At 33.4% G+C, this 12,513-nt stretch overlaps 1 protein-coding gene across 1 annotated transcript in view; it reads right to left on the bottom strand.

Moving 5' to 3' along the window:
- Nucleotides 1–3,141: 3,141 nt before the first annotated feature.
- Nucleotides 3,142–12,513, bottom strand: part of LOC107741109 (complexin-2-like) — a 14,816-nt gene continuing 5,444 nt past the window's right edge. The window contains exons 3-4 of the mRNA XM_016553699.1: nucleotides 7,374–7,549; nucleotides 3,142–4,521 (exon numbers count right to left, since the gene is read on the bottom strand). Of these exons, the coding sequence (XP_016409185.1) occupies nucleotides 4,324–4,521; nucleotides 7,374–7,549 (374 nt within the window). The 3' untranslated portion in view covers nucleotides 3,142–4,323. The remainder of the gene's footprint in view (nucleotides 4,522–7,373; nucleotides 7,550–12,513) is intronic.

Genomic DNA, 12,513 nt, shown 5'->3' with positions numbered 1-12,513 from the left:
AGAGTCCAAACAGCTGATAAAAACACAATAATCCACAAGCGATCCACTCCAGTCCATCAATTAAAATCTTGTGAAGCAAAAAGCTCCAATGGATCCTCTGCAGTGAATGGGTGCCGTCAGAATGAGAGTCCAAACAGCTGATAAAAACATCTCAATAATCCACAAGTAATCCACACCACTCCAGACCATCAGTTAACATCTTGTGAAGCGATAAACTGCGTGTTTGAAATAAACAAAAAAACACCAAGGCATTTTACCATTGCTTCTGGCTAATATGAGTCCCCAAAATATTGATTGTCTGAATCAGGAGAGAAATATGCACAGATCAATCACCTTTACAAATATGTTGGTGGATTTTTGTGAGAGGAAAAATACAAATTGTTTCTTACAAATATGCAGCTTTTTGCTTCACAAGACATTAACTGATGGACTGGAGTGGTGTGGATTACTTGTAGATTATTGGTATGTTTTTATCAGCTGTTTGGACTTTCTGACGGCACCCATTCACTGCAGAGAATCCATTGGTGAGCAAGTGATGTGATGCTACATTTCTCCAAATCTGTTCTGATGAAGAAACAAACTCACCTACATCTTAGATGGACTGACGGTTGAGTAAATGTAAATTTTTGGTTAAACTATTCCAATAAGCCGATATGTTCAACCAAACTCACATGCTCCAGATGTCATCATTAAAATCATTTCGGATCCATAAATGGTTAGTTTTCTACTGCTGGACATCTCCAGTCTGATAGCATCTTAAAGATCACAGAATCACCAACACAGTCAGCCCTTTTACCCAGTTTATTATGTAATCTTCATGTAATAGAAAAATTACATAAAATGAAAATTCCAAATATGTCTGTGATACATATGAAACGATGGAAGTATCATTAAAGTGGAAATCGACACCTAAAGTGTTTTGATTCTGTTGGAAATCAACCAAATACTTTATACTGTGACCTCAAAAAGTATTTGAACAGGTGAGCTGCACTTAAACGTATGAATTTCTTTGTGCACTGTATAACATGAAGAAAACAAACATTAGATGTGATGAACCGTGATGAACTGAAGTTCAGGGTCTAGAATAAATTGTTTGCAGATGACACTTGGGTTGATATTTAATATCTAATGACATTTAAGTACAACCAAAAGTGTCCAAATACGTTTTAGGGTGATTTTGTGTGTTTAAATGTCATGAAGTGATTAACCACTGCATTGTGGCAGCACAATGCAAGAATGTCTTTTATGCCAAGAGGTATATTGGTAGTACACCTAATGTAATATCACATTTTTTGTCTGAGATCAAGTTGCGAATGATAAACGACTAGAAATGACCCTAGTTGAGTAGTAGCAATGGTTTTGAAATGATCTCTCCGTTCTGTCAACCAAACAACCTGAATGATAGGCCTGATAATTCATCACATCCCATTAGACAGAAGGGAACTAATCCCTGGATAAAGGGTGCAGCTTCTGTTGCAGGGACAGTGATACATAAACAGGTACAACCTGACGCTCGGATTTGGTATTTAATGCAAAGTTTATCTGCATGCATACATGAACATTAGGACTCTCATATACCCCGATTCCACCGTCTTCACGACACAGCCTGCTTTAGACTGTACACACATAAAACACATCAACGGTACAACATGAATAACATTGTACAGCACAAACAGGTACAGACGCACATAAATACACACTTACATTGAGAACATACAGTAGCAATCTTTTTTAAAGACTCTCTCTACGGAAAGTATATACACTTTCTGACATGTAGAGTTAAATAGATATCGACATATTTTTACAGATGCATGACTACAAGATGATTATTTTTTCATTAATTATTGCAGTCTAACAATATGGCTTTGACTAGTGAAAATCCTTTTAGCACTACAAAAATGAAAAAGTCAATCTCGTTCTTTCTTCATAGTTTAATTTAAAAAACGTACTTGCGTACTGCTAAAATTAAAGTCTACTTGAGAGTAGCACGTGTTATTCTAAAGTATATGTCATTCTGTTCTTACTAAGATTTTTTTTTTTAAACAAACTTTACAATCTTCAAAGCATTTTGATCACAGAACAACCAGCCTAATGGGTACGGATACATTCCTGTAGGCATATCATTTGCTAACAGAGTTTAAAAAGGGACACTGATTGGAAAACATACAACTACTGACTTTTTGCAATGAAAACTTATCTATAGGTTTATATTTCCCATCATGCAATACAATAGCCATTTGGGCATTACTATACAAAATAAGTTTGCCTCTTTAGCCCAGGTTTCATATGTAAACATTTATACCTCACCAAAATATGTGTCCAACATTTTTTATCAAATGGCAGTGTTTACTAAATGCTTAACATAAAAACATTAATAATTGAAGTAAATAAAAAAGCCTGAAGTTATCATATTTGCAACCCCACATCAGAATTTGCCAGCAGTAAGATGAATATTTTGGGCAGTATTTTTATAAATGATACATGTATTGTGTTTCACAGCAGGAATGATTGTTGATGATCAGATGTGTGAATATAATGGTTCTCAAAATATTGTTGTAATAGATAATTTAACATGCTGTTTCTTAAACTGTCAGTGCTGTACTAAGATGTATAATTGCAGTTTATTCTCTCTTTGGTTTTTACTGTTGTGATTGAAGCTCATGCATTCTTAGTATTAATTTAGCATGTAATTTCATTGACTAATAATTCTTTTCTAAAACTATGGAAGCCCTTTTCCATAATTTCCAGGTAATTGCAATGTTTTATCTTTATATAACTATTCAAATAAGGCTGTTATTCATATTTTGCGAACCATGTTTTGTTTTTCTCGCAATTTTGAGTTTATATCTTACAATTCTGACTTTCTTCGCTTGACAATTCTGAGATGAAATGACAGAAGTGCAAGGTATAAACCCACAATTGCAAGGAAAAAAGAATATTGAGATTAAAAAGTCACAATCACTTTATTATTTTTTTTTTAAATTTCATGCTGAAAAAAAAAACCCTGAATTTTTTTAGAATTCTGAAAAAAAAACTTTTCTTGCAATACCAAGTTTACATCTTGCAATTCTGAGTTTATATCTTGCAGTTCTGAATTGTGAGAAACAAAGTGTGAATTGTGAGATAAAAAGATGCAATTACCTTTTTTATTATTATTATTTTTAATGCATGGATGAAACTGGCTGCAATATAAAACAATGTCTGCACTTTATGCAATAATACTAAATTCATTATACATGTAGGCTTGTTTTTTGCTTTTTAATGTTACAATTACCTAGTTTTTTTTTCTTTCTAAAAAGCACATTACAAGTCAGGTCAGACCTTCACATCATATTCAGCTAAGGCAGGTATTCTAATATTGCGGAACATCCCAAATATTTTTGTGAGCCATGTCTAAATAAAATTTGGATGTGAAGCCTACAAATAACAATCATAAAATGATGAGACCACTTAATTTCTGATTGTCATGTGTGAGTGATCGAACATCAGATCTGCATGCTTTGAAAATGATGAACTTGCTGTGAAACACTGACTGACTGTATGGTTTTGAGATCTTGAATAACTCTTACTTGTAAAGAGAATTTGGTCCAGTTTGTAAAATGATAATCAGAGACACTTACTGAGCTTTTGCTGGCAAGGCTAAAGTGAATATTACTTGTGGTCATCTCAAGTTCTATTTCACACTAACAAAAATAGAGAAAGAATCAAAATAAATAACAATACGTCACAGATAAATGAGAACTGCCAGGCTGCAAACCATTTGAGCATTCAGGTGGTCTAACGTGGCAAGTATATCAGCATCTCCCATATTTACATATGGCAACGTATCATCAAATTCACTGATGGCAAACGTGATTCATCAGATAATAAGATAAGGTAATATTTTGACCTCATGCAACTACTGAAAGCATACGGCTGCAATTCACTGACAATTCTTCTGTGAAAGAAGGGGCAGTTATATCAAGCTACAGTTTTAAAATGCTCTGACCCCACTGTGTTTTAAATAAATAAATCTAGTAAGCATCAAATTCCCAGTGCCAGAGCTCAGTATCAATGTGCTGTTATTGTGGGGCTGATCGTGGAGTACCTAAGGCAGCATCAGAGACCCTGGTGATCAGTAAACAAACACAGAGATCTATAGAAAGTGTAAACAATTTGAACCTGAATGGCAGTGAAAAGACCAAACGTTGTTGGGTTATGATTTGTGTATCTATCCATAAGAAAGGGAACAAATAAAATTCCGTCAAGGCAGTGAAAAGCCTTTCACCTGTTTGGCAAAAATCCCCCCTCACCCATCTTTCTTGAGAAACAGCTTTGTGTCTGTTACTTTTTAAACATGTCCTGCAGAGGTCCGGGCAGGAATTTGAGAACGGTGTCCAGAATGCTCTCCTCGTCCTCGTCGTCATCCGCCCCACAGCCTGCTGGGATGGCCTTTTTGGGGCGAGTCAAGGAGCCTTCGCACGCTTGTTCCATAGCCGCTTTCTCCTCTGCTTCCTTCTCTTCTTTCTTCTTTAGTCCATACTATACACACATGCATAAAATATGAAGTTGTAATCAAACATGAGAAGAAAAGGAGTAGTGGACTATTGAAAATGTTGTAATGATGCCATTTCTCATAGCTCTACTGAATTTTATTTTTGGATCAAATAAAATAAAATGAATAAAATGCTATGCGATATATAATATACTATATGATATATTATTTAATAAACTATACTATTTGATCAAAAATACAGTTAAATAAGTAATATTGTGAAATATTATTGCTGTTTAAATGAACCGTTTTCTATTTGAATATATTTTAAAATGTAAAATGAATTTTCAGCATTATTACAGTGTCACATGATCCTCCAGAAATCATTAGAATATGCTGATTTGCTGCTCAAGAAACACTTATTATTATCATCAATGTTGAAAACCGTCGTGCTGCTTCATATTTTTTTTGTGGAAAGCATGTAACATTTTTTTCAGGATTTCTGAATGAATAGAAAGTTCAAAAGAACAGCATTTATTTAAAATAGAAATCTTTTGCAAACATCTTTACTGTCACTTTATGGCATGCAAAATAGTAGGCTAAATCGTGTGCACGATTTACTATTTCGTTCCCTTAATTTATAAATTGTGCGCATGATTTACACATTTTTTCCCTCGATTTGCTAAATCGTGCACACGATTTATAAATCGAGAGAACTAATTAGTAAATTGTGCGCACGATTTATCAAATCGAGGGAACGAAATAGTAATCGTGTGCACGTTTTAGTACATCGAGGGAACGAATTAGTAAATCGTGCGCACGATTTATTTATTTTTTCTTGCATGTCATGTGCGGGGCTCCGTAATTTTGTATTGTACATTCATGATTTCTTCAGGCCATAAAGGCCAAACATTAAAACATTAATCTTGTAGTAGGATTTCCCTCGATTTGCTAAATCGCACGCACGATTTATAAATCGAGAGAACTAATTAGTAAATTGTGCGCACGATTTATCAAATCGAGGGAACGAAATAGTAATCGTGTGCACGTTTTAGTACATCGAGGGAACGAATTAGTAAATCATGCGCACGATTTATTTATTTTTTCTTGCATGTCATGTGCGGGGCTCCGTAATTTTGTATTGTACATTCATGATTTCTTCAGGCCATAAAGGCCAAACATTAAAAAAAAAAAAACATTAATCTTGTAGTAGGATTTAACTGTTGCCCTTATATAAGATGTTGGCCTTAAAGGGATAGTTGTCCTAAAAATGAAAATTCTGTCATCATTTATTCACACTCACGTTTATAGGCGCTGATTTCATGTGCACTTGAGCCCCCATGGCACAAAAAAAAAAAACTCTATTAACTTTAACCAATCAAAAAATCAACTGATATTTGGGAGTCTTTTTGATTGGTGGATCTAACATCAGGTCCCGGTGGGTCATGATACACACCAATGCCTCTTTACAGTGGCTAGCAGTGCTGGATAGATTACTTACAAATTGTAGTCCATTACAGATTACAAATTACATAATGGAAATTTTAGTTTGTAACAATCTGTTGGACTACACATATTAGGTAATATATTCTGAGTACTTTTTGATTACTTTTAGATTACTTTTAGATTACTTTTGACCTAGCTGTTAAGAAAATGTTTTCCATTTTTTGTTATCAACATCAAAATGTGCATTAAACATTACATTACGCCAAGTTTCAAGTTTTCCCAAACTGGGGTTCGTGAGGTGATGAAAAGCTGATAATTAATCATAATCATAAAATGTCAAATTAAACTAATTGTGTGGTTTTTCCATTTTCTGTGTAATTATAGTCACATGACTAGGTGATGTGTGATGTTCCATAAAACTGGAAGACTTTGGAAGACCAAATGTATAGAAGTGGTAGGATTTTTTAGGAAGGAAAATTTAAGAGAGAAAATAGAAAAATTATGACAAATCAATACATTATGAATAATTTACTGCCATTGTGTAAGTTGTAATCTGATTATTAGCACTTATTATTACTGTAACATAATATAAGCACTTAATTTTTGGAATCTGATTACGTAATCCACATTACATGTAATCAGTTACTAATGGTGTTTCATTCGTTCTTTTCCTAAATTCAGCTATTGACCTTTGTTCATTTCATACTTCCGTGATTCAGGGATTGTATGGATGAGACTTGGGGCAGTTTTCAGTATCAGTAACTCATATTTAGGCAGTTTAAGGAGTTTGATATGGCCGTATGCTTCATATTTATTGAGTCATTAATTGCACTTCTTATGTGGGACATGAAAGAAGATATTTTGAAGAATGTTGGTAACCAAACTGTTTCAGTTCCCACTGACTTCCATTGTATTTTTTGGAAGTCGATGGGAACCGAAATGGTTTGGTTACCAAAATTTCTCAAAATATCTTCTGTTGTGTTTGGAATGACATGAGGGTGAATAAATAATGACAGAATTTCATTTTTGGGTGAACTATCACTTTAAAGTCTCCTATAGCTCTCCAGATGTCCAGATGTTCTCATGGTGCTTCTCATGATCATTTGGGATCATGCATGATCGTGTAATGACTTTATACTTCTGGCTTACACTAACGCTACTTTCCTCTCTTAAGAAGGAGCTGTTCAATTAGCAGTAATTAGCTGACATTAAGACCTCCTGCAAATGTGACATTTCATTAAAGGGTAATGGAGATTCTGATTTGATGTGTTATTCCCACACACACACATTAATCATTAAGTCCTGTCATCAAGGTATAATGGCTTCATTCTGCTTTAGTTTGAAATTGATTAGCAATTAGCAAACGCTGCCATGTTTACCAATTCATTCAAATGTCCTGGTCTAATCAGTGGTCACAAGGAGCTGAAGTGGACGGGAAATGTGGAAAGTGTACCTTATCTCGAATGGCCTGTCTGACCTTTTCCCTCTCGGCCTCCATTCGAGCATGTTTGGTCTTTCGCTCCTCGTCTTGTTGTCTGAGCGCCTCCTGCCTCTCTTCCTCCTTCTTCTGGGCATCAGGGTCCTTCTCCTCCTCTCCACCTAACATCTTCCCCATGTCTTTGGTGGCCCCTGTGCAATAAAGAGCAAAGACATCATAAGCAGTTTTCAATGGCTGATACTGAAATATTAGTCACACTATCATTCAAAAGTTTGGGCTCAGATTTTCTTTTCTTTTTCTTTTTCATAATGTTACAGAAGATTTCTATTTCTTTCTTTCTTTCTTTCTCTCTTATTATTTAAAAAAAAAATTCTGTTCATGAAAGAATCCTGAAAACATGCGCTGAAGGGCGTTCCCTAAGCATCCTCCGACGCAGCTCGAGTTCCTGAAGAGGAACAGTCATCTTAAATTGTAAAATAAATCTGTAAATTTTTTAAAATCTGTTTTTTTTGTTCTGTTTCACAGAAGCATATACAAAAATGAATGTCTAAAAATCCAATTTAAAAAATAAATTCCATAAGATATTTTTTGAAGGTTACTTTGTTAGATTTTTTTGTAATCGTTTTAATTATTCTTGAAAGAAAGAAAGAAAGAAAGAAAGAGAATGCATGCATGCATCCTGGCTGAATAAATGTATTAATTTCTTTAAAAAAACAAAGAAACAATCAAACAATAAAGTAAATTTAACTTTAATAAAATAGAGAAAAAAATATTTGCCAATCCGGTAAGACAAATACTAATATATTTACATATCTGTTATCATGCTATTTCTTACAATATTTAGCTTCTCAAGTATATGTTGTTTAAAGGATGTTTTGAGTCAAAAACAAGAGAAAAATACTAATTAAGAATATGTTTTGCAGCATTCTTAGGTGAGTTTTTCATTATTTTTTTAATAAATGCAATACACTTTGAACTTTATATACATCAAAGCATCCAGAAAAAAAAAAATCAAGGTTTAGACAAAAATATTAAGTAGTTCAACTGTTTTCAATATTATGCTATTTCTTACAATATTTAGCTTCTCAAGTATATGTTGTTTAAAGGATGTTTTGAGTCAAAAACAAGAGAAAAATACTAATTAAGAATATGTTTTGCAGCATTCTTAGGTGAGTTTTTCATTATTTTTTTAATAAATGCAGTACACTTTTAACTTTATATACATCAAAGAATCCAGAAAAAAAATATCAAGGTTTAGACAAAAATATTAAGTAGTTCAACTGTTTTCAATATTGAAAACTTTGCCATCACAGGAATAAATTACATTTTAAAATATATTCAAATAGAAAACAATTTAAATTTTTTGCAATTTGACAATTTTTACTGGATTTTTGTGAACGTAAGAGACTTCTCCTTGAAGCCCCAAACCTTGAATTCTAATGTAATTCTATATTTCAATCACAAATTCAGAAGAGAGACTGATCACGTTTTGCACTGCGCGACCTGCTTATATGATGATATACTGAAGCCAAAATGATGAAGGCAAACAGAGACAGCAGAATGATGCATGTGCCACTCCTCTCTCTGCCATCTGTTTCATTGGTGCAGCTCTACCTATCACGCTGTGTATTCTACATCATGTTTTGGTTTCAGCAAACAACAGCCGCAGGTCATTATGGGTAGTGCAGCAATAAATGCTCTTAAGAAATGGCTGTGTTTGCACATACCTCGATGTTCACTCTAACCATAAAACGCAAAAAACAGTTGTGTTTGAGAATCATTCAGACTGATGTGAGCGGTCTCAGCAAGATTTGGTTGCAAATGCTGTACTATTGCTATAAGTCATCAATCATTTGCATAATGGCTGTGCACAATGTGTCTCTACAAGCAACTGTACACTCATTCATTACTAATGGCAGTAATTTATAATGTATGAGTGTGCATTTGAAATCCAGCGTCAAGGTCTACGCATTTCCTTCACATGTGTTTAATTGCTTCTGTATGACACTCAAGACACTGAAGAGGAAAGGAGTGGCAAAGTACACTTTAAGTGGCCTTTAAGTGTGTGTGTGTGTGTGTGTGTGTGTGTGTGTGTGTCGAGGACAGCTTGAGCTGACATAACAGAGTTCATATCATGTCAAGCTGCAGGTTTCCCATGGTCCACAAGGACTGTATAAAGTATTTTAGTTTCTGTTGCCTCGGGTTATTCAAAGCCCATAAACCTCCACCAAACCAAAGCTTCCGGAACGATAATTAACAACCTGCACAGTTTGGGCTCTGTTACTGTCACTCTAACTGTTAATCTAAGCCTTAACATTTGAACTTTAACAAAGTCAGGAATAAAAGGAGACAATGAGGGGTCTTATATACATATACAGTGTGGAGGGTGGGGGCAGTGGCCGCACAGCTGCGCTAGCTGGCACTGCTTCCTCAAACATCAGTGCCGCAGCCAGCAGCCTGCTTGGCACAAACACTCGCCAGTAACACTTAAACAAATTGCTATAGCAGTGGATGAGCTGTCTTACATTGTTGATTTCTAACATTCCGAGAGACTTTTTCTCCCCCCCTCGCTTTGCATTTCTTCGCCTTTGGATGCTTTCAGCTTTTGGAATGCTCTGTGTTTTGAACGCACGCCCAATAATTTTTCCACCGCTCGCTCTTGTTCTCTCACTTTCTCTCTGAATATCAGGCCCCCGTGGGTCTCCTCTTCCTTCACAGCTCTCAGAGTCATTCTTAATTTTTCTGTTCCCCTCATCCGGTTAATTCTTTTCACACTTTTCTTCATCCACTCCACCTACATGTCTTTTTCTAAAAAAAAAAGCATTTTCCCCCACGTATTTCTTTATTGCCAGTTTATTTTTAATGCATTATTTTATTATGTTCTGTATATAGTGAGTTAAAATAATAATAAATAAATAATGAATTAAAATGAGTTAAAAAGTAAGGTTAATGAAATATAATTTATTTGGTATGTATAATTTATATAACAAAACTATGATGGATGGATGTATGGATGGATGGATGGATGGATGGATAGATACATAGATGATAGATAGTATACACGTTATATATTGTAATGTAACATATACATACTGTGTGTGTGTGTTTATATATATATATATATATCCTTTAAATATATTAAAGTCTGTATATATGAAAGATATATAAAATATATATATATTATATACCTATATTAATGAAAAACCTATAGAAAAGAAAAACAGAGTATAATTTAATATCTTTTCACTTCTCTAGTATTGAGAAGTATTAAGTCTTTTTACAGGATGTGAATATGTTTTTATTGGGAAATACAGATTAAGTTTTTTTTTTTTGTACCCTCTGGCATTTTTTTTTACAAACTGGAAAAAATAAAAAAATTGACAAACAATTAATTGAGGTTTATATTTTTTTTTCAGCCAATAAGAAAAAATTATGAGTAATTTGAGTAATTTAATATTATCTTTTGCTTTTATATAAGTATATTTATCCTTTTATTTACAGGATGTTAATATGTATTTACTAGAAAATACAGATTCGGATTTTTAGCTGTATTTATTATTATTATTTACTTTATTTATTTTTTTAACCCACTGGCATTTTTTTTCTTACAAACTACGTTAATTAAGGTTAAAAATTGTAGTATTATTATTTTTTTTTTAAAAGAAGCAATTTACCAATAAAAAATACCTAGTTTAAGGGCAATTTTTTTTCTTATAAACTAAATTAATTAAGATTTATGATTTTTTTTTAAAGAACAATTTGCCAATAAAAAATACCTAATTTAAGTAATTTAATATAATCTTCAATTATAATCTAAAATAATATTTTCAAGTAATTTTTTCAGTATTTATTATTATTATTATTATAACTATTATTAATATTATTTTTTATTAATTTTTTTAACCCACTGGCAATTTTTTTTCTTATAAACTAAATTAATTAAGATTTATGATTTTTTTAAAGAACAATTTGCCAATAAAAAATACCTAATTTAAGTAATTAAAAAAATTCTTCGATTATAATCTAAAATTATATTTTCAAGTAAGACTTTTTACCGGAAAATATAGATTAAGATTTTTTTGCAGTATTCTTAGGTTAACTTCAGTCTGTCTCACATTCATCTGTTCAAATATTAACTGCACATTGACGGCTAATATGTACAGTATGTGTAAAGAAATGGCAAAAAGTATGATTTTTCTCAAACAGGTTTCCTGAACACTCCTCTCTTCTGCCTTTGGTTGATTAAACAGAAAGCCCCACCCTAAACTCACACCATTGGCTGAGCTGCTGTTGCTGCTGTCGGGCCAGTCAGGATGTTCAAACACTAATTAAAAATACCAATAATAAATAATAAAAAAATACACTTTGACTTTAAGCTGTAAACATTCTTCAGATTTTCACATCACATTAATTGTTCTAAAAACACAATGCAACTGCCGTTCCTGAGAGTTTAAAGTAAGATGTAGGCCACTGAATGTCTGTTTAAAGCCACACAGAGGATGGTTAGCATAACAAAAGAGCTGCATCCCTCTATCAGATACTTCATGGCTTTACATCAAAGCACTTGGCAGGAACAGCAGTGATGGTTATGGATGGAAGAGCAAATCTGGGCTCTGCATAACGATGGCACAGCGGCCGAGCTGTATTCCAATATCTCTGGAAACAGCCTAATACGTAATGATACGTGAATTATCAGAGCTTAGGAAATTAGCATTTTAATTAAGTTCTTTTATAACAGTAAAGTAGTAGTAGTCGTAAAATAGGTCACTTGTTTTTTATAACACAAGCACTGCTAGTGTTTTATACAGTCCCTAAAACAAACATCTTAAATAAAATATCTTATGCAAAGAGAAAGGAATCTGAGAATGATTAATAAGTTGGTGAGTGTATCTATCTGGAGATATTTTGGGTAATAATGTCCTTTTATAATGTCACGTAAACTTACACCAGCCCAAGCATGGATAAATAGCTATTAACTCTTCCCTCGCCATTGACGGAATTTTACGGTAGGGGGCGCTATTACACATCTTCTGAAAGAGTACTGAATCTCTGGCCTTCTCTCTGGAATCCTACTAGAAATTTTATTGGCTGTAAGTGAAATGCACCAGAAAGTCTTTCAACAATCAAAGATGGAACTATAATTTCTTTACAATGT

Source organism: Sinocyclocheilus rhinocerous, unplaced genomic scaffold, assembly GCF_001515625.1.
Source record: "Sinocyclocheilus rhinocerous isolate Xijiao unplaced genomic scaffold, SAMN03320098_v1.1 scaffold44, whole genome shotgun sequence".
Lineage (NCBI taxonomy): Eukaryota > Metazoa > Chordata > Actinopteri > Cypriniformes > Cyprinidae > Sinocyclocheilus > Sinocyclocheilus rhinocerous.
The sequence above is the reverse complement of the archived record's forward strand: the minus strand, read 5'-3'. Positions and strand labels throughout refer to the sequence as shown.